Raw genomic sequence first — 23,366 nt, 5'->3', positions numbered from 1 at the left:
GAAAAACAATTGTCTTTACATAGACATTAATGCGAGTAGCAAAGTTTTTGTTCGCAACCAATCACATCGACGTTGTTTGGTTGTTTACTGCATATAGAGAAAAATATTTCATTGTTTATCCTTATCGCTTTATGGTCTGGCTCTTCCCTGCTATTGTTAACGTTTATCAAATTCTTGTTGTTATCTTTGGGTGTTTTTGGTTAGTGGGCAAGTATTTGTTTAGGAGAAGTCATGATTGGATAACATGGTTTTAAGAAAAAAATGCAACATTTATCGTTACAGGAGTTGTAATTATATAACTAAAGGCATTATCTGGCAAAAAAATATGGTGTCAAGTAAATGGAGCAATTCAGCATTGATGATGAGAAATTCGGTTAATTTGGTTGTTTTTACTTTTATAGTTTATATCGATTTGTTCAAGCTGTAGAATTTTATCTTTGAGCTCCGAAGAAATTCTTTGTATGATTGGGCAACATCTGTTTTCAAAAATCTTGCCAAGACATCAGCTGTAGCATTTAAAGAGAGTTGATGATTGTTTGTTAAAATGGTTATCTCACACGTTAAGGTGAGGGGGCTTTTTGCAATTGGCATGCAGCGAGTGGAAAATGGGCATGTTATGAACTTTTCGGTACTTGTAGTACCTGTTTTCGGTATTTTCTTGTGCAATTTTTGTTTACACATGTATTGGCAAGGGAAACTTTAGTAGCTGGGCAAAACATCTTCTTTTCAACTACGGCATCTGACAAGTATGTTTCCATATCGACAAATTCCCAATTGAATGTTTCTTCGCTGTCAATTTTTGTTATGATTGTCACGTTTGTTGTTGATAATTTTATGCCACGGTACTGCTTAACAGCAACGTGGCTGATGTTTAAAGTATGAAGCTCCTCTATTTGCTCTATTTGTTCATTCCAAAACGAAATCTGAACGTGGCCAGAGCGGTCTGAAAGAACCGCATCCCTTACGTATTTTGGTTGGGATAGTTCATTAACTTGTTTTCCCCGATCCACTGTAACTGTCCCTGGACAGAATGGAGGCTTGAAGTTTGTTTTTTCATTTCTTGGACAGTTGGTGGTAACTGATCAGAATGATTAAAGTTTAGTTTTGAGGAATATTTGAGTAGGTCACTTCTCTGAGAGGAATTGAAGAAGGAGATACCCTGTCTGCCAGTAGCTATATTTGATGAAGTGACAGAGTCACCTTCATTTTGTTTTTGGATGAAGATATCCCAGCTTACATCTTTGTTCCATTTCTTCATTTCTCTCACTGCTATCTGTTCCGTTGCGGAAACTTTTAATTGAATTGTAAAATAGGGATTTCCTGGAGTTGTGACCGTTTCTTCGGAGACATTAGTTATATATCCTGAATAATCTGTAATTGAGAGAAACAATCTAAAACTGATTTTACGTTGTAGACGGGTGATGCCTCCCAATATTTGGCAAAGTATGTGATATATAATCTTTGTTTTTATAAGAACCAGTAAATTGAAGTACAGGCTTGTTAGTCTTGATATTCTAAAAAACTGTGACCACATTGCTTGTAATTTGTGCACTCTTCAAAAATTGGATTATTTTAGATTAAAGATTGTTTAAGTAGATTAAACCCATTTCCTTTTGCAGTTATGGAGTTATGGTGCTCGAGATTCCCTCTTTTAGATTAACAAAGAGTTATAGGAAAAGCAAGACTTTCTTTTCATAAACATTTTCTTCTTTGACCAGTTCTTGAAATCATCAAATAGGTTTTAAAATAGCGCTACCTGCCTTGTCTTTTAGACTGGTTAGTTGTTCTAAGGCAAGCAGCGGTAGAGTTAGTGAAAGTTTGTTTTGTTTAGAGCAATAATTCTTGGTTGAAGTAAATAGAATGAAATGATAACGAGACTGGCTGTGATTAATTTGTTAAAAAATTTCATAGGCAACAATGTTACTATGACAGGGCTCACGTCACCAGGGAGGGAAATAGGGGCCATAGCCTGAAATTTTTCACAGAGCAAGTAATTTCGAAGGTGCAATAAAAGTTGAAAGAGGCCTTAGCCTCCCCACTTTTGCTAGCATTGCCCCCCACTGACAAATTTGTGGCGTGGACCCTGGTTGAAGGTAGATATTTTGATTGTAACTGTTGAGTGTTTAGAATGTACAGCAATGTTCGAGGTAGACAATTTCAAAGAAACCTATTATTGACTGTGATAAGTAAAAGTGTCAAAAATAGCGTAGAGCACTTACTTTGGCTGGGAGGAAACTGGAGTGGGCTTGTAGTACTGCTTGGAAGAAACTTTTTCTTTTGCGGTGGTGAACTCATGTTGACTAGAAATATAAAATTTTGATAATCAATGAGAGTATTTGTTAAAAGTGATTTCTGAAAGGTGTTGTAATCAAGTGTGTAGTGCAGGGGTCCTGACACAACTTGTTACAGCCTAAGATTTGCCAAAATTGTACTTTGGTTATTGTTTTTGAGAACATTATGTGCATGAGCTCTCCTTGTTACTTTGATAGCACTACACCATTGCTAGTAACTATGTTATCATAACTTAGGATAGAAAACTTTAATAAAATTGTGAGTGCTGTTTGTATTAAAATTCTGCAAATCAATTTGTATTAAAATTTAGAAACAGCACAGAAATATCTAAATTGTAATAAAAAGGGATATAGTTCTCAATCCATGGATTTGAAAGAGAGCTCAGAGCAGTGCAAGACGGGAATAAGCGACAGTTACTTCGCAGGAGCAAAGTCATTGATGGAGAAAGGTCAAAGTTTGATATAAAATGATAGTAAAATATGGTCTTGCACACTTACCCCGGGAAAATTGAGCTTGAACTGTCTTTCGTTAATGGCGACTTCTTCCTGAGACTTGCAAGGATGCCTATGATTGTTTGGGTTGGAAAGATCGCAGTTTATATAGAGATAGGTGGTATGAGTAATTATAATTGGGTTTTTGATGATGTTATAAATCGTATTGAACATTGCAACATCAGGAAAGAGTTTAAGGTACTTTTCACTCTAGATGGAGATATTTTCAGATTATTTTTAGACAGTCTAATGAGATTGGATATTCTATAATTGATAAAGATGCTTATGGTGTTTATAATCTATATTTAGGCTAATGTATTAGGGAATTTTAAAGAAATGTATTTTTAGTTAAGATCAATCATATTAAAAAATTAAGCTGGTAAAAAATATCTAATTTTGATAATGGACTGTCAAGATACACTTGTAAACCATGATTATGTTTTGATTGTCCAGTAATTAATGTACTGTGCATAGATATTAATTATCATGTGTGGAAGATCTAAATTTTAGTGGCAGCTTTAATGTTAATTTTAATTGAAACCCAAGTATCTTGTTTTATAAAACGAAGGAACAAGGATTGCAAATATGAGAACTCACGATCCCCATGCTGAAGGAATATCTAATTTCTAGGTTCTTATTTCATTACCTTGCCATATCTGATAAGATGATAAAAAAGTGTTTGTAAATTTACAGTTTATACCCTACTTACTTAAATTTTCAGACCAATTAGAATGAAGATGAACGAGACTATATAAACTTGTCACATATGTATATTTATGAGTAATCGAAGTGATAAAATATAGGCAACTAAAGGTATCTTGGTATATACTGTTTAATCAGTGATGTAAGAATTTCTGAACATAACTAAAAGTGAAGTATCAAGACCAAGTTGAATGCTTATTAAATAGTCAGTGTTTTGAGAACACTGTTTATAAATATTCTAAGGCCTTTGTGATTTTGTACTTGAAAGAGTGGTGGACATACATGAAAGAGTTTCTTTAACATAAACTGCTAACCCATATGGTCTTCTTTGGTTTGTTGTTGAGTAGTGGTCATTTCTATATATTATGAACTTGGCAAATTTGTATTGATTTTTTGGTCATGTGGAATTGAAGCTGTTTCTGCAATGTTGGTTATAACAGCAGATTGAATGTTATAATCACAAGCAATATCTTTGATATGTAGTTGAAGTGATCTTGCATTCTGGAAAACAACTTCAAACACATGTTGGTCTCAAAAAGCTGGAAAGGAATCTTTACAGAAGCCTCTTCTCTCAACGGTCTCATTTCTGATTTTACTTTTTCCATTGCTGCAATTTTACTTTTATTTGAGTTAAAGATATCAAGATTTTGAAGACTTGTTACTCTGCTCAGTCCAACAAAGTGCATATGTTCTCTTGTATTACTTGGAAAATCAATGGTTACCTTGGAGAAAGTATCACCTTGTGAATGATGAACTGTCTTTGCAGCTGCTGGCTGTAATGGAAATAATTAAAATCGCTTAATTGTAAATAAGAAGTGCTAACATTTTTCTCTCTCCTCCTTGCATATCTATACTTCTCGGCAGTGCCAAGTGTCTCCTCTCTTACACAGTTCAGGAGCCTCTCAATTTCATCCTCTATGCGCGTGTATTTGTTGCCATGTCATTGGTTGTGATTAGGTAGCTCAACAGGCTGACATCAATTTGCAAATCCAAAAGCTGCAGAGGGCAAGAACCGATGTAAATCAGTCATGATACAGAAGAGTAGAACTTCTGTCTGTATTTGATACATGGTTCGTGTGGTGTTAACTCTGGCATTAATGTAGTTAGAATTTCCTAACAATAACTGGCAGGAAAACTGATGGATGATTGTAATGCATGACGGCAACTACACTTACTTTTTGCATAACCTCTTGCTCATGCAGCAAACCACATCGCAAAGCGGAGAGCTTTATCCAACACCAATTATTTTCATCGCCAAATAATGATGCTGACAGGATAGATACAAGCAGGTACCATCAGCTTTAACCTGAAGTGGTTCCCTTCCAGTTTTAAGGAGTTGGGGTGGGACATTTTAGCGATACCTTCAGAACATAATTAGAAAAGGGTAACAAGCATGACACTATTAACAAAGCATGAAAGTACCCAAAACCAGCAATTTGCCTATTGCAATTGTCTAGGGCAATCCAAAAACAGCAAATCTGTACATATCCACTATATCTTAAAAAACCTTGAGGACTAGCTCCTTAACAATTTTTTCCAGTCAAGTGAAACAAAGCATCAAAAAAACTATCCTGAAGACCATTCTTTAAAGTCAGTGAAATAGTTGGAAAATGAACTAACACAGTCTGTCAACAAGTTGCTTTTGTGACAGTTGGAAGATTGATATACAAATATATCTTAGATATGTACTACGAATGAGGTCTTACAAGACGATTTCTCCCTCCTTGGTATGCATATGTGAAGTTTTTAACTATAGTTACCATTGTTCTATTTGGTTGCGACTGACATGTGATTCCATTGGTTTAGCATGCTCTGTAGGAAGAAGTCGTACAAACTTGCGCAGCAGCAACTTCGAAGACTCCTTGAATTGCTTGAGAAAATCTTCACAATTTTCTGGAATCCAGCTGTAATTCTGAAAGAGAGTAAATAAAGGATCGAGATTACCATGTTTTCTACGCAGAGGCAAGCACAACAGCTCTAGAAATCTTGTAAAATACACAACATTTTTCCACCTCGAGTTACCAAACAAAAATAAAATAGAATGTTTCATTTTACCTTGGCTTTTAAATGAGCAAAAACAGATCTACAAGAATGGGACGCATTGAAATTTAAAAAGAAAGTTTCACACCTTAACTGCTTCCTTGTAATATTGCAAGGGTGCTTTTTCCCTTATTGATAAACTTGTCTTGTCTTCCCTTTTCCTAAGTGGCCCACATTCTTTCTGGGCAGCATTGATTTCTTCATCATGGTCTTGGCATGCTTCACCGTCACGTAAAGTCTCTGGTGAATAAATGGCAGAACAGGACTTGCTGGGTGGAGAAATTTGACCTTTACTTCATTGGTAGAATACACTTTATCTAACAAATACGTCAACCACCACTTTTCACCAGAAACACAAGCCACACAAGCTGTGGATAACTGCCAAGACATAACTTATCTTTCAACCAAATCTGACAAGGTTGCTTTTTCCATGTTCTTTGAATAAATACTTTTCTTTTATTTCCTCTTCAGTAACATATTCAAAAACAATGTTTGTAATGCTATGATGCACCCATTCATAAAGTTGTTGAGGAGTCTGGATCTGGCTTGAATAAGGTCGGCGTAAACTCTCCTGTGCTGCAAGTCGTTTGACAATACCACCTATTCCATCACATGGACTTTTGCCATGAGATGTTGGCAAAAAAGAGCCATTCAACAGGCATACCAAAATCTTTTTCATAGAAAATCAGAGTACTAAAATGTTTTCTGTGTTTACAACTTTTCTATTTTTTCTGTTTTACAACACTGTCCAACTCCATTTTTTCATTTAAGTGTTTTATTCATTTCTGCTGAAATGCATGCACTGCAGCTGTGTCATGACTCAGACAGTCAGAAATAACTACAAAAATTTCCATCTGACTATCAGGATTCTGTCGATAGTAGATAACAAAAGGATGAATGGAGGCTTGTCTATTTTTCCAATGGAAGCCTTGTACAGCATCCTGCATAAAAAAAGAATACTTCTCTGCAAAGTCTCCAAGAATTATAGCTTCATGTGGCTTGAATTTCTCTTTTGAAGTCTAGTAATAAAGTCTAGCTTAAGTTTTAAAAGACTTTCAAGAAGAAAATTTGTGAAATCATAAGTACATTTTGTTGAAGTTTCAAAGTTTCAAGGCTTGTTCGATCAACACTTATCCATGAGTTGAAAGTTATTTCCTCAGCATCTAACCGCTCAAAAATTTCTGCCAGTTCTGTTTTTTAACAGTTTTTGCAGTTCCCAAGAAAGCAACTGCCAGCTGACCTTTTATTAAATCAGTCACCAACCAAAGTTCTAAATTCAGGCAATTGAAAAATGTCTGAGTCATTCTTCATTGATAGCATCAGCATCAGCTATGGTTTTGGTGAATGGTACAGACACAAACACTATGTGCTTCACTATCCCCTGTTGAAACAACATTCTTTGGTCGCAATTCACAGAAATCTGAAAATCCAATCGATACTTGATTTTCTTCTTTGAATTTCAAATATGCTTCTTCTAAAATCGATATACAATTTTTTTTACCAGGCATTGATTTACTACTACTACTACTGATCACTTCAGCACTGGCATAAAAACCTCTAACAAATTGAACAACATCATTGTATATTGTGATCTGGCTTTGTTACTTCTGAATTATCTAGGAAGAAATACAAGTGAATACTATAAGGATTACAAATATTGTCATTTTAATTGACAATAAAAATTAATGTGCTTTATGTGAATGAGAAATCTGTGAAGTAGTTTCTCACCTTTCTTTGAATAATCTCAAGCCTGGCGCACACTAAGAGCTTTCTGCTGAGCAAAAAGTCATTCAGCGTGCTAAGCAGGAAAGACTAGTGTGCGATGGACTTTAATGAGCTTTTTCGTCACTTGTGACTCATCTCATGAAAATTCAACATGTTGAATAATTTTCGCCACGAGTGACTTTCTCCTGTGTGCGCTGAACCAGAAGTAGCAAGCTTGCAATAAGTCAACAAAACGCATTCGTTTCCTGGGAAAAACTAAAACAAAATGGCAGGATATACTGATGAAAATTGTGAAAGGGAAGAGGTTCTGTTTTTATGTTGCTTATGAGACGATATCATAGGCGTTTGCGAGTGGCAAATCGGCAGGAATGGTCTAGGCCCTGGGTTATGAGGAGAGAAATAAGAGAAGCCCATGCAAATATAATTGGAGAATTGAACGGTGAAGATTCCGAACTGTTTCGTCAATATCATTGTGTAAATAGAGAAGAATTTGAAGAAATATTGGTTAAAGTTTGTCCATTAATTTCAAAGAAAAAAAACCCATTCAGGAAGTACAAGAAAGCCGTCTTAGCGCTTATCAGTAACTCTGCAGTTCCTTGCTACAGGTATCTCTTCAGATGTTTTAGTCAGGTTGTTGATATTTGAGTTGCAATTTGCCAACCTTTACTAAAGCATTTGAGCCTAGCAACATTTTGCATCCAAGAAGAAATTAGAGCCTGGCTTTTATTTTTTAAATTTAAGCAACTTTTGTAAACAATAATCTTGTAAAGCTGTGTATTTGTCCTAAGCATTAAATTCAGCTAACTGAAGCTCAGTAGCCAGGGGAATTTCCCCTTCTGTCTGAAGCATATGACTACATATGTTTACCCTTGTTGATGACCCCAGGTACCCTTTTCATTACCATCATAAAGTGATTCCACCCCCCTAGACAGGAGGTTGGGTACACGATTAAGCAAATATCAAGTTTATTTGGAAGTACAGTGTTCATTATGAGGGAAGTTCTCCTTCCAATAACTCTTAAAATCTATCCCACTGCTGAATGGCTTAATCCACTTTAAAAGTCATGACATTGGAGCACTTAATTCAAAAAGAAGCGATCACAAAAAGTTCACATTTGGTTTTCAAAGGTAGTTAGCCATGGAAACCTGAAAAAATTTGGCCATTTTTTAGCACCCACTCCTGTCAGTGTACCCAATATTTTGTCTAAAGTTGCCTTCCGGTGCAAACTTGGTCCTATTGCACAAAATTAACAAATTAATATAAAAAATTACTGATGGCCTGTCAATTCAATTTAGGTGAGACATTCAGGAGTCTGTTCTTTCAGTATCGGGAGGGAGAACGGACAATTTCATCAATTGTGGAGGAAACTTGTAAAGCATTGTACATGAAACTGAAAGATGAATATCTAAAGGTGTGTAATCTATATAACACAACATTAACGATTATTGGAAGGGAATCAAATTCTAAATAAAACAAGCAAATCGTATTATTTCTATTTTTATTGAAATGATCATTCAATGGACAGTATTTTTAATCAAAGTTGTTTATCGGCTTGCATGTCACCACTTTTTATATTTTGAAACCTCCAGATGTCTTCGGGGGCACTAAAGGTCTGGCATGAAGAGTGGGATGATGGACATGGCTCCTTACTGTTAAACTGGGAATGAGTGCTTACAGCCTGATTGGTTATGCCTGTCATACGATAACTGGAATTATCTCGTTGGAAAAAATGTGGTTGTGGTGGTAGAGGCACAATAGATCCATATGGGTTTTCTTGAGCTAATAAACCAGTTTGTGCCTGGAAAGGATTTGATTGATTTTATGTTGAGCCAAATGTTGAACTCTAGTGTCAAGTTCAGATAATGTTTGTGTCACATATTGTCCAAATGCATCAAGCTGCCTGTTTGCTGGTTTTCTGTGCCTTTGCTTTTCTTTCAGCAATGGATTGTGCCAAACCTTGTATCAATTTATATTGTTCTTCAGCTTTGCCTCTTCCTGTTTGGTTTTAATTTAACAGGCTCTTTTGTTGATCTTGCTTCCTCCTGCTCTTCGTCAATGGATGGACTTGCTCCAACTTCAACAAGAAAGAACTTCTTATTCTTCAGAGCTTCTTGAAGAGACATGTTGAACTCAGAAAATGGACATTTGATTTCAAATCTCCAGGTTTCATTTTTGTAAGTGACTTCACCATCTAATGAAGCACCAAGATGAGGAAGACAATTGCCGACCAACTTCAGAAACTTGAGGAGCATCAATACCTTTATTTTTCAGTAGCATTATATAAGGCTCTTCAACATGTGCTTCGTGTTTCTGGTCATTGCAAGTTGCAGCCATTGTGAAAGATTTATAAAATATAGATTTAAGCTTGGAAGAAGGTTCAGCAGAGTTTACAGCAGCAAAGTAAAAGTTGGGTGCAGTGATTTGATACATACGATGCTTTTTCCAATCATCATTTGAAGCCTGACCATGTGTTGATTTCTCAATATTGGAAATTTCTTCTTGGGACAATGTTGTATTATAGCAATAATTGCCCATCATTTCTCTGAAGGAGGAAGTTGAAATATCGTAATATTCATTGAAGGAGATGGATTCATAGAAGAAAAGATGTTCAAGATTGGATGCAGAAGCCTCAGTTGAAGCAAATGTGTGAGAATCTGCAGGTTCAGAAATTTCATGAAAGCCAAAAAACCACTGTTTGTTAAAGCTTCTGCCAATTTCGTTTGAAGGGCTTCAAGTCTTTTATCATTGATAGCTTTATCAGATCGAGCATGTGGATCAAAGAATTTATAGCGAGACAAATTACTTTTATCATTGTCCTTTCAAAACTTGATTTTTTGTATTATCACTTCATCTTTTGGAGAGGAATTGTTTGATTTAAGAGCAGATGCATTTGGAACATTCTAAGAAGACAGCTTTGAAGTGCATGATACAGCAGATGAATACTCTCGTAAACCACGTGTGTTGAAGTCTTCAAGAGCAAAGAGAACACCTCCAACATGGTTACAGTTGCCAAAACCACGAAGACCAATGCCAGCAGGACAAGTACATGCAGCAGAGCAAACATCACCAGACTTGACTGACAATTGTGAAATAACTTTGTATAAACACTTGTTCATTGAAGCTTTGATGATGAGAAATTCGGGTAATTTGGTTGTTTTTACTGTTAAAGTCGATATCAATTTGTTCAAGCTCCAGAATTTCATCTTCAAGCTCCCAAGGAAATTCTTTGTATATTTAGGCAACATCTGTCTCCAAAAAGCTTGCCAAGACATCAGCTGTAGCATTTAAAGAGATTTGGTGATTGTTTGTTGAAATGGTTATCTCACAGGTAAGAAGGGTGAAGAGGCTTTTTGCGATTGGCATGCGGCGAGTGGAAAATGGGCACGTTATGAACTTTTTGGTACTTGTAGTTGCTAATTTTCTTGTGCAATTTTTGTTTCGCATGTATTGATAAGGGAAATTTTAGTAGATATTATCCCTAGGCAAAACACCTTCTTTTGAACTACGGCATCTGACAAGTATGTTTCCATATCAACAAATTCCCAATTGAAGGTTTCTTCGCTGTCAATTTTTGTTATGATTGTCATGCTTCTTGTTGATAATTTAATGCCATGGTACTGCTTAACAGCAACGTGGCTGATGTTTAAAGTATGAAGCTCCTCTATTTGCTCTATTTGTTCATTCCAAAACGAATTCTGAACATGGCCAGAGTTGTCTAAAAGAACCGCATCCCTCACATATTTTGGTGGAGATGGTTCATTCAGGGGAATTAACTTTTTTTTCTCAATCTACTGTATCTCTCCCTGGACAGAATGGAGGCCGGAAGTTTGTTTTTTCATTTTTTGGACAGTTAGTGGTAACTGTTTGGAACGATTAAAGTTTTGTTTGGAAGAACATTTAAGGAGGTCACTTCGCTGAAAGGAATTGAAGAAGGAGATGCCCTGTCTGCCAGTAGTTATATTTCATAAAGTGACAGGTTCACCTTCGTTTTGTTTTTGGATGAAGGTATCCTGGCATACATCTTTGTTCCATTTCTTCTTTACTCTCACTGCTATCTGTTCTGTTGCGGAAACTTTTAATTGAATTGTAAAATAGGGATCTCCTGGAGTTGTGTCCTTTTCTTCGGAGACATTAGTTATATATCCTGAATAACCTGTAAATTGAGAGAAACAATCTATAACTAATTGTTTAGACCAATTATCCTCGGTTGAAGTAAATAGAATGAATTTTGAATTGATGTAATTTTGTAGTGAAATTTTCAGACTTCCTTTTAAAAAATGCTACCGTTATCTATAATTTATCTATATCTATAATAAGATTAGGATTGAAAATATGGGAACTCACGATCTCCATGCTGAAGGAATATCTAATTTCTAGGCTCTTATTTCATTACCTTGCCGTATCTGATAAGATGATAAAAAGTTCTTGTAAATTTACAGTTTATACCCTACTTACTTTTGGTTAGAACTTTTCGAATTTTGGTTTGGATATGAATCTTCAGATCAATAAGAATGAAGATGAATGAGACTGTATTTGTGTCACATAGGAATATTTATGAGTAATCAATGTGATGAAAAATAGGCAACTATAGGTATCTAGGTATATACTGTATAATCAGTGATGTAAGAATTTCTGAACTTGGCTAAAAGTGAAGCATCAAGACCAAGTTGAATGCTTATTAAATATTCAGTGTTTTCGAGAACACTGTTTATAAATATTCTAAGGCCTTTGTGATTTTGTCCTTGAAAGAGTAGACATTTTTCAATGACAGAGGCAAATTGTTACCATTGTTGGTGAATTGCTCACTGGTAATTCAACAGCATTTGCTCATTTCGAGTTGACTGGTGGTTGATTTCTTTATAATTGTATCTTTTAGAACTAATTACTTAATACTTTGGAACATAAACTGCCTTGTGGTCAGTGTAGTATAATTCGATGACACCACAGTTTTTTATCATTTCAGGATTATTTGTATATATATTGTCAATTAATGAGCAGGTACCAGTTGTGTATTTGTTGATCAACTGAGTATATCCTTTTGTATTGACCATGTAGGAAGTGGGGTGATGTGCTTCTGAAGAGAAGGTCAAAAGATTACCATTAAAATCGCCTATAATTATTACTGAATATTCTTTGTCTTGACAATGGTGTAATGCAAAAATTCCATGGCTTCTGTCATTTGTATTTTGGTCATGTGGAATTGAAGCTGTTTATGCAATGTTGGTTATAACAGCAGATTAAATGCTATAATCACAAGCCATACCTTTGATATGTAGGTGAAGTGATCTTGCATTCTGGAAAACAACTTTAAACACATGTTGGTCTTCAGTATCAAAAAGCTGAAAAGGAATCTTTACAGAAGTCTCTTCTCTTAACCGCCTCATTTCTGATTTGACTCTTTCCATTGCTGCAATTTTACTATAATTTAAGTTAAAGATATCAAGATTTTAAAGACTTGTTACTCTACTTAGTCCGACATAGTGCATAGGTTCTCTTGTATTACTTGGAAAATCAATGGCTACCTTGGAAAAAGTATCACCTTGTGAATGATGAATTCTCTTTGCAGCTGGTGGTGGTAATGGAAATAATTATAATCGCTTAATTGCAAATAAGAAGCGCTAACATTATTCTCTCTCCTCCTTGCATATCTATACTTCTCATCAGTGCAAAGTGTCTCCCCTCTTACACAGTTCAGGAGCCTCTCATTTTCATCCTCTTTACGCGTGTATTTGTTGCCAATGTCATTGGTTGTGATTAGGTGGCTCAACAGGCTGACATCAATTTGCAAATCCAAAAGCTGCAGAAGACAAGAATCGGTCTAAATCAGACATGATAAAGAATAGTAGAACTTCTGTCTGTATTTGATACATGGTTCGTGTGGTGTTAACTCTGGCATCAATGTAGTTAGAATCTCCTAACAATAACTGGCAGGAAAACTGATGGATGATTGTAATGCATGACGGCAACTACACTTACTTTTTGCATAACCTCTTGCTCATGCAGCAAACCACATCGCAAAGCGGAGAGCTTTATCCAACACCAATTATTTTCATCGCCAAATAATGACGCTGACAGGATAGATACAAGCAGGTACCATCAGCTTTAACCTGAAGTGGTTCCCTTCCAGTTTTAAGGAGTTGGGGTGGGACATTTTAGCGATACCTTCAGAACATAATTAGAAAAGGGTAACAAGCATGACACTATTAACAAAGCATGAAAGTACCCAAAACCAGCAATTTGCCTATTGCAATTGTCTAGGGCAATCCAAAAACAGCAAATCTGTACATATCCACTATATCTTAAAAAACCTTGAGGACTAGCTCCTTAACAATTTTTTCCAGTCAAGTGAAACAAAGCATCAAAAAAACTATCCTGAAGACCATTCTTTAAAGTCAGTGAAATAGTTGGAAAATGAACTAACACAGTCTGTCAACAAGTTGCTTTTGTGACAGTTGGAAGATTGATATACAAATATATCTTAGATATGTACTACGAATGAGGTCTTACAAGACGATTTCTCCCTCCTTGGTATGCATATGTGAAGTTTTTAACTATAGTTACCATTGTTCTATTTGGTTGCGACTGACATGTGATTCCATTGGTTTAGCATGCTCTGTAGGAAGAAGTCGTACAAACTTGCGCAGCAGCAACTTCGAAGACTCCTTGAATTGCTTGAGAAAATCTTCACAATTTTCTGGAATCCAGCTGTAATTCTGAAAGAGAGTAAATAAAGGATCGAGATTACCATGTTTTCTACGCAGAGGCAAGCACAACAGCTCTAGAAATCTTGTAAAATACACAACATTTTTCCACCTCGAGTTACCAAACAAAAATAAAATAGAATGTTTCATTTTACCTTGGCTTTTAAATGAGCAAAAACAGATCTACAAGAATGGGACGCATTGAAATTTAAAAAGAAAGTTTCACACCTTAACTGCTTCCTTGTAATATTGCAAGGGTGCTTTTTCCCTTATTGATAAACTTGTCTTGTCTTCCCTTTTCCTAAGTGGCCCACATTCTTTCTGGGCAGCATTGATTTCTTCATCATGGTCTTGGCATGCTTCACCGTCACGTAAAGTCTCTGGTGAATAAATGGCAGAACAGGACTTGCTGGGTGGAGAAATTTGACCTTTACTTCATTGGTAGAATACACTTTATCTAACAAATACGTCAACCACCACTTTTCACCAGAAACACAAGCCACACAAGCTGTGGATAACTGCCAAGACATAACTTATCTTTCAACCAAATCTGACAAGGTTGCTTTTTCCATGTTCTTTGAATAAATACTTTTCTTTTATTTCCTCTTCAGTAACATATTCAAAAACAATGTTTGTAATGCTATGATGCACCCATTCATAAAGTTGTTGAGGAGTCTGGATCTGGCTTGAATAAGGTCGGCGTAAACTCTCCTGTGCTGCAAGTCGTTTGACAATACCACCTATTCCATCACATGGACTTTTGCCATGAGATGTTGGCAAAAAAGGGCCATTCAACAGGCATACCAAAATCTTTTTCATAGAAAATCAGAGTACTAAAATGTTTTCTGTGTTTACAACTTTTCTATTTTTTCTGTTTTACAACACTGTCCAACTCCATTTTTTCATTTAAGTGTTTTATTCATTTCTGCTGAAATGCATGCACTGCAGCTGTGTCATGACTCAGACAGTCAGAAATAACTACAAAAATTTCCATCTGACTATCAGGATTCTGTCGATAGTAGATAACAAAAGGATGAATGGAGGCTTGTCTATTTTTCCAATGAAAGCCTTGTACAGCATCCTGCATAAAAAAAGAATACTTCTCTGCAAAGTCTCCAAGAATTATAGCTTCATGTGGCTTGAATTTCTCTTTTGAAGTCTAGTAATAAAGTCTAGCTTAAGTTTTAAAAGACTTTCAAGAAGAAAATTTGTGAAATCATAAGTACATTTTGTTGAAGTTTCAAAGTTTCAAGGCTTGTTCGATCAACACTTATCCATGAGTTGAAAGTTATTTCCTCAGCATCTAACCGCTCAAAAATTTCTGCCAGTTCTGTTTTTTAACAGTTTTTGCAGTTCCCAAGAAAGCAACTGCCAGCTGACCTTTTATTAAATCAGTCACCAACCAAAGTTCTAAATTCAGGCAATTGAAAAATGTCTGAGTCATTCTTCATTGATAGCATCAGCATCAGCTATGGTTTTGGTGAATGGTACAGACACAAACACTATGTGCTTCACTATCCCCTGTTGAAACAACATTCTTTGGTCGCAATTCACAGAAATCTGAAAATCCAATCGATACTTGATTTTCTTCTTTGAATTTCAAATATGCTTCTTCTAAAATCGATATACAATTTTTTTTACCAGGCATTGATTTACTACTACTACTACTGATCACTTCAGCACTGGCATAAAAACCTCTAACAAATTGAACAACATCATTGTATATTGTGATCTGGCTTTGTTACTTCTGAATTATCTAGGAAGAAATACAAGTGAATACTATAAGGATTACAAATATTGTCATTTTAATTGACAATAAAAATTAATGTGCTTTATGTGAATGAGAAATCTGTGAAGTAGTTTCTCACCTTTCTTTGAATAATCTTAAGCCTGGCGCACACTAAGAGCTTTCTGCTGAGCAAAAAGTCATTCAGCGTGCTAAGCAGGAAAGACTAGTGTGCGATGGACTTTAATGAGCTTTTTCGTCACTTGTGACTCATCTCATGAAAATTCAACATGTTGAATAATTTTCGCCACGAGTGACTTTCTCCTGTGTGCGCTGAACCAGAAGTAGCAAGCTTGCAATAAGTCAACAAAACGCATTCGTTTCCTGGGAAAAACTAAAACAAAATGGCAGGATATACTGATGAAAATTGTGAAAGGGAAGAGGTTCTGTTTTTATGTTGCTTATGAGACGATATCATAGGCGTTTGCGAGTGGCAAATCGGCAGGAATGGTCTAGGCCCTGGGTTATGAGGAGAGAAATAAGAGAAGCCCATGCAAATATAATTGGAGAATTGAACGGTGAAGATTCCGAACTGTTTCGTCAATATCATTGTGTAAATAGAGAAGAATTTGAAGAAATATTGGTTAAAGTTTGTCCATTAATTTCAAAGAAAAAAAACCCATTCAGGAAGTACAAGAAAGCCGTCTTAGCGCTTATCAGTAACTCTGCAGTTCCTTGCTACAGGTATCTCTTCAGATGTTTTAGTCAGGTTGTTGATATTTGAGTTGCAATTTGCCAACCTTTACTAAAGCATTTGAGCCTAGCAACATTTTGCATCCAAGAAGAAATTAGAGCCTGGCTTTTATTTTTTAAATTTAAGCAACTTTTGTAAACAATAATCTTGTAAAGCTGTGTATTTGTCCTAAGCATTAAATTCAGCTAACTGAAGCTCAGTAGCCAGGGGAATTTCCCCTTCTGTCTGAAGCATATGACTACATATGTTTACCCTTGTTGATGACCCCAGGTACCCTTTTCATTACCATCATAAAGTGATTCCACCCCCCTAGACAGGAGGTTGGGTACACGATTAAGCAAATATCAAGTTTATTTGGAAGTACAGTGTTCATTATGAGGGAAGTTCTCCTTCCAATAACTCTTAAAATCTATCCCACTGCTGAATGGCTTAATCCACTTTAAAAGTCATGACATTGGAGCACTTAATTCAAAAAGAAGCGATCACAAAAAGTTCACATTTGGTTTTCAAAGGTAGTTAGCCATGGAAACCTGAAAAAATTTGGCCATTTTTTAGCACCCACTCCTGTCAGTGTACCCAATATTTTGTCTAAAGTTGCCTTCCGGTGCAAACTTGGTCCTATTGCACAAAATTAACAAATTAATATAAAAAATTACTGATGGCCTGTCAATTCAATTTAGGTGAGACATTCAGGAGTCTGTTCTTTCAGTATCGGGAGGGAGAACGGACAATTTCATCAATTGTGGAGGAAACTTGTAAAGCATTGTACATGAAACTGAAAGATGAATATCTAAAGGTGTGTAATCTATATAACACAACATTAACGATTATTGGAAGGGAATCAAATTCTAAATAAAACAAGCAAATCGTATTATTTCTATTTTTATTGAAATGATCATTCAATGGACAGTATTTTTAATCAAAGTTGTTTATCGGCTTGCATGTCACCACTTTTTATATTTTGAAACCTCCAGATGTCTTCGGGGGCACTAAAGGTCTGGCATGAAGAGTGGGATGATGGACATGGCTCCTTACTGTTAAACTGGGAATGAGTGCTTACAGCCTGATTGGTTATGCCTGTCATACGATAACTGGAATTATCTCGTTGGAAAAAATGTGGTTGTGGTGGTAGAGGCACAATAGATCCATATGGGTTTTCTTGAGCTAATAAACCAGTTTGTGCCTGGAAAGGATTTGATTGATTTTATGTTGAGCCAAATGTTGAACTCTAGTGTCAAGTTCAGATAATGTTTGTGTCACATATTGTCCAAATGCATCAAGCTGCCTGTTTGCTGGTTTTCTGTGCCTTTGCTTTTCTTTCAGCAATGGATTGTGCCAAACCTTGTATCAATTTATATTGTTCTTCAGCTTTGCCTCTTCCTGTTTGGTTTTAATTTAACAGGCTCTTTTGTTGATCTTGCTTCCTCCTGCTCTTCGTCAATGGATGGACTTGCTCCAACTTCAACAAGAAAGAACTTCTTATTCTTCAGAGCTTCTTGAAGAGACATGTTGAACTCAGAAAATGGACATTTGATTTCAAATCTCCAGGTTTCATTTTTGTAAGTGACTTCACCATCTAATGAAGCACCAAGATGAGGAAGACAATTGCCGACCAACTTCAGAAACTTGAGGAGCATCAATACCTTTATTTTTCAGTAGCATTATATAAGGCTCTTCAACATGTGCTTCGTGTTTCTGGTCATTGCAAGTTGCAGCCATTGTGAAAGATTTATAAAATATAGATTTAAGCTTGGAAGAAGGTTCAGCAGAGTTTACAGCAGCAAAGTAAAAGTTGGGTGCAGTGATTTGATACATACGATGCTTTTTCCAATCATCATTTGAAGCCTGACCATGTGTTGATTTCTCAATATTGGAAATTTCTTCTTGGGACAATGTTGTATTATAGCAATAATTGCCCATCATTTCTCTGAAGGAGGAAGTTGAAATATCGTAATATTCATTGAAGGAGATGGATTCATAGAAGAAAAGATGTTCAAGATTGGATGCAGAAGCCTCAGTTGAAGCAAATGTGTGAGAATCTGCAGGTTCAGAAATTTCATGAAAGCCAAAAAACCACTGTTTGTTAAAGCTTCTGCCAATTTCGTTTGAAGGGCTTCAAGTCTTTTATCATTGATAGCTTTATCAGATCGAGCATGTGGATCAAAGAATTTATAGCGAGACAAATTACTTTTATCATTGTCCTTTCAAAACTTGATTTTTTGTATTATCACTTCATCTTTTGGAGAGGAATTGTTTGATTTAAGAGCAGATGCATTTGGAACATTCTAAGAAGACAGCTTTGAAGTGCATGATACAGCAGATGAATACTCTCGTAAACCACGTGTGTTGAAGTCTTCAAGAGCAAAGAGAACACCTCCAACATGGTTACAGTTGCCAAAACCACGAAGACCAATGCCAGCAGGACAAGTACATGCAGCAGAGCAAACATCACCAGACTTGACTGACAATTGTGAAATAACTTTGTATAAACACTTGTTCATTGAAGCTTTGATGATGAGAAATTCGGGTAATTTGGTTGTTTTTACTGTTAAAGTCGATATCAATTTGTTCAAGCTCCAGAATTTCATCTTCAAGCTCCCAAGGAAATTCTTTGTATATTTAGGCAACATCTGTCTCCAAAAAGCTTGCCAAGACATCAGCTGTAGCATTTAAAGAGATTTGGTGATTGTTTGTTGAAATGGTTATCTCACAGGTAAGAAGGGTGAAGAGGCTTTTTGCGATTGGCATGCGGCGAGTGGAAAATGGGCACGTTATGAACTTTTTGGTACTTGTAGTTGCTAATTTTCTTGTGCAATTTTTGTTTCGCATGTATTGATAAGGGAAATTTTAGTAGATATTATCCCTAGGCAAAACACCTTCTTTTGAACTACGGCATCTGACAAGTATGTTTCCATATCAACAAATTCCCAATTGAAGGTTTCTTCGCTGTCAATTTTTGTTATGATTGTCATGCTTCTTGTTGATAATTTAATGCCATGGTACTGCTTAACAGCAACGTGGCTGATGTTTAAAGTATGAAGCTCCTCTATTTGCTCTATTTGTTCATTCCAAAACGAATTCTGAACATGGCCAGAGTTGTCTAAAAGAACCGCATCCCTCACATATTTTGGTGGAGATGGTTCATTCAGGGGAATTAACTTTTTTTTCTCAATCTACTGTATCTCTCCCTGGACAGAATGGACGCCGGAAGTTTGTTTTTTCATTTTTTGGACAGTTAGTGGTAACTGTTTGGAACGATTAAAGTTTTGTTTGGAAGAACATTTAAGGAGGTCACTTCGCTGAAAGGAATTGAAGAAGGAGATGCCCTGTCTGCCAGTAGTTATATTTCATAAAGTGACAGGTTCACCTTCGTTTTGTTTTTGGATGAAGGTATCCTGGCATACATCTTTGTTCCATTTCTTCTTTACTCTCACTGCTATCTGTTCTGTTGCGGAAACTTTTAATTGAATTGTAAAATAGGGATCTCCTGGAGTTGTGTCCTTTTCTTCGGAGACATTAGTTATATATCCTGAATAACCTGTAAATTGAGAGAAACAATCTATAACTAATTGTTTAGACCAATTATCCTCGGTTGAAGTAAATAGAATGAATTTTGAATTGATGTAATTTTGTAGTGAAATTTTCAGACTTCCTTTTAAAAAATGCTACCGTTATCTATAATTTATCTATATCTATAATAAGATTAGGATTGAAAATATGGGAACTCACGATCTCCATGCTGAAGGAATATCTAATTTCTAGGCTCTTATTTCATTACCTTGCCGTATCTGATAAGATGATAAAAAGTTCTTGTAAATTTACAGTTTATACCCTACTTACTTTTGGTTAGAACTTTTCGAATTTTGGTTTGGATATGAATCTTCAGATCAATAAGAATGAAGATGAATGAGACTGTATATGTGTCACATAGGAATATTTATGAGTAATCAATGTGATGAAAAATAGGCAACTATAGGTATCTAGGTATATACTGTATAATCAGTGATGTAAGAATTTCTGAACTTGGCTAAAAGTGAAGCATCAAGACCAAGTTGAATGCTTATTAAATATTCAGTGTTTTCGAGAACACTGTTTATAAATATTCTAAGGCCTTTGTGATTTTGTCCTTGAAAGAGTAGACATTTTTCAATGACAGAGGCAAATTGTTACCATTGTTGGTGAATTGCTCACTGGTAATTCAACAGCATTTGCTCATTTCGAGTTGACTGGTGGTTGATTTCTTTATAATTGTATCTTTTAGAACTAATTACTTAATACTTTGGAACATAAACTGCCTTGTGGTCAGTGTAGTATAATTCGATGACACCACAGTTTTTTATCATTTCAGGATTATTTGTATATATATTGTCAATTAATGAGCAGGTACCAGTTGTGTATTTGTTGATCAACTGAGTATATCCTTTTGTATTGACCATGTAGGAAGTGGGGTGATGTGCTTCTGAAGAGAAGGTCAAAAGATTACCATTAAAATCGCCTATAATTATTACTGAATATTCTTTGTCTTGACAATGGTGTAATGCAAAAATTCCATGGCTTCTGTCATTTGTATTTTGGTCATGTGGAATTGAAGCTGTTTATGCAATGTTGGTTATAACAGCAGATTAAATGCTATAATCACAAGCCATACCTTTGATATGTAGGTGAAGTGATCTTGCATTCTGGAAAACAACTTTAAACACATGTTGGTCTTCAGTATCAAAAAGCTGAAAAGGAATCTTTACAGAAGTCTCTTCTCTTAACCGCCTCATTTCTGATTTGACTCTTTCCATTGCTGCAATTTTACTATAATTTAAGTTAAAGATATCAAGATTTTAAAGACTTGTTACTCTACTTAGTCCGACATAGTGCATAGGTTCTCTTGTATTACTTGGAAAATCAATGGCTACCTTGGAAAAAGTATCACCTTGTGAATGATGAATTCTCTTTGCAGCTGGTGGTGGTAATGGAAATAATTATAATCGCTTAATTGCAAATAAGAAGCGCTAACATTATTCTCTCTCCTCCTTGCATATCTATACTTCTCATCAGTGCAAAGTGTCTCCCCTCTTACACAGTTCAGGAGCCTCTCATTTTCATCCTCTTTACGCGTGTATTTGTTGCCAATGTCATTGGTTGTGATTAGGTGGCTCAACAGGCTGACATCAATTTGCAAATCCAAAAGCTGCAGAAGACAAGAATCGGTCTAAATCAGACATGATAAAGAATAGTAGAACTTCTGTCTGTATTTGATACATGGTTCGTGTGGTGTTAACTCTGGCATCAATGTAGTTAGAATCTCCTAACAATAACTGGCAGGAAAACTGATGGATGATTGTAATGCATGACGGCAACTACACTTACTTTTTGCATAACCTCTTGCTCATGCAGCAAACCACATCGCAAAGCGGAGAGCTTTATCCAACACCAATTATTTTCATCGCCAAATAATGACGCTGACAGGATAGATACAAGCAGGTACCATCAGCTTTAACCTGAAGTGGTTCCCTTCCAGTTTTAAGGAGTTGGGGTGGGACATTTTAGCGATACCTTCAGAACATAATTAGAAAAGGGTAACAAGCATGACACTATTAACAAAGCATGAAAGTACCCAAAACCAGCAATTTGCCTATTGCAATTGTCTAGGGCAATCCAAAAACAGCAAATCTGTACATATCCACTATATCTTAAAAAACCTTGAGGACTAGCTCCTTAACAATTTTTTCCAGTCAAGTGAAACAAAGCATCAAAAAAACTATCCTGAAGACCATTCTTTAAAGTCAGTGAAATAGTTGGAAAATGAACTAACACAGTCTGTCAACAAGTTGCTTTTGTGACAGTTGGAAGATTGATATACAAATATATCTTAGATATGTACTACGAATGAGGTCTTACAAGACGATTTCTCCCTCCTTGGTATGCATATGTGAAGTTTTTAACTATAGTTACCATTGTTCTATTTGGTTGCGACTGACATGTGATTCCATTGGTTTAGCATGCTCTGTAGGAAGAAGTCGTACAAACTTGCGCAGCAGCAACTTCGAAGACTCCTTGAATTGCTTGAGAAAATCTTCACAATTTTCTGGAATCCAGCTGTAATTCTGAAAGAGAGTAAATAAAGGATCGAGATTACCATGTTTTCTACGCAGAGGCAAGCACAACAGCTCTAGAAATCTTGTAAAATACACAACATTTTTCCACCTCGAGTTACCAAACAAAAATAAAATAGAATGTTTCATTTTACCTTGGCTTTTAAATGAGCAAAAACAGATCTACAAGAATGGGACGCATTGAAATTTAAAAAGAAAGTTTCACACCTTAACTGCTTCCTTGTAATATTGCAAGGGTGCTTTTTCCCTTATTGATAAACTTGTCTTGTCTTCCCTTTTCCTAAGTGGCCCACATTCTTTCTGGGCAGCATTGATTTCTTCATCATGGTCTTGGCATGCTTCACCGTCACGTAAAGTCTCTGGTGAATAAATGGCAGAACAGGACTTGCTGGGTGGAGAAATTTGACCTTTACTTCATTGGTAGAATACACTTTATCTAACAAATACGTCAACCACCACTTTTCACCAGAAACACAAGCCACACAAGCTGTGGATAACTGCCAAGACATAACTTATCTTTCAACCAAATCTGACAAGGTTGCTTTTTCCATGTTCTTTGAATAAATACTTTTCTTTTATTTCCTCTTCAGTAACATATTCAAAAACAATGTTTGTAATGCTATGATGCACCCATTCATAAAGTTGTTGAGGAGTCTGGATCTGGCTTGAATAAGGTCGGCGTAAACTCTCCTGTGCTGCAAGTCGTTTGACAATACCACCTATTCCATCACATGGACTTTTGCCATGAGATGTTGGCAAAAAAGGGCCATTCAACAGGCATACCAAAATCTTTTTCATAGAAAATCAGAGTACTAAAATGTTTTCTGT

The 23,366-nt window shown here is 35.9% G+C and overlaps 1 protein-coding gene across 29 annotated transcripts in view; it reads right to left on the bottom strand.

Annotated features, from left to right (window-relative positions):
• Positions 1 to 23,366, bottom strand: part of LOC135693915 (uncharacterized) — a 37,865-nt gene extending 14,499 nt beyond the window's left edge. For 23 of the 29 annotated variants that reach the window (XR_016145080.1, XR_016145079.1, XR_016145064.1 and 20 more), the window contains exons 1-2: positions 2,790 to 23,366; positions 2,220 to 2,300 (exon numbers count right to left, since the gene is read on the bottom strand). Coding sequence is in view for 1 of the 29 variants with exons in the window: in XM_089114497.1 (XP_088970623.1) it covers positions 962 to 1,371; positions 2,220 to 2,295 (486 nt within the window). In the remaining 28 variants the exon portion in view is untranslated. Of the gene's footprint in view, positions 1 to 818; positions 1,372 to 2,219 lie in introns of those variants that run through there. The other 6 variants (XR_016145057.1, XR_016145067.1, XR_016145062.1 and 3 more) reach the window with 6 other exon arrangements.

The sequence above is a fragment of the Rhopilema esculentum genome, chromosome 20 (assembly GCF_057945365.1).
Source record: "Rhopilema esculentum isolate cy_ngs chromosome 20, ASM5794536v1, whole genome shotgun sequence".
NCBI classification, from domain to species: domain Eukaryota; kingdom Metazoa; phylum Cnidaria; class Scyphozoa; order Rhizostomeae; family Rhizostomatidae; genus Rhopilema; species Rhopilema esculentum.
This window is presented reverse-complemented; position numbering and strand designations above follow the sequence as displayed.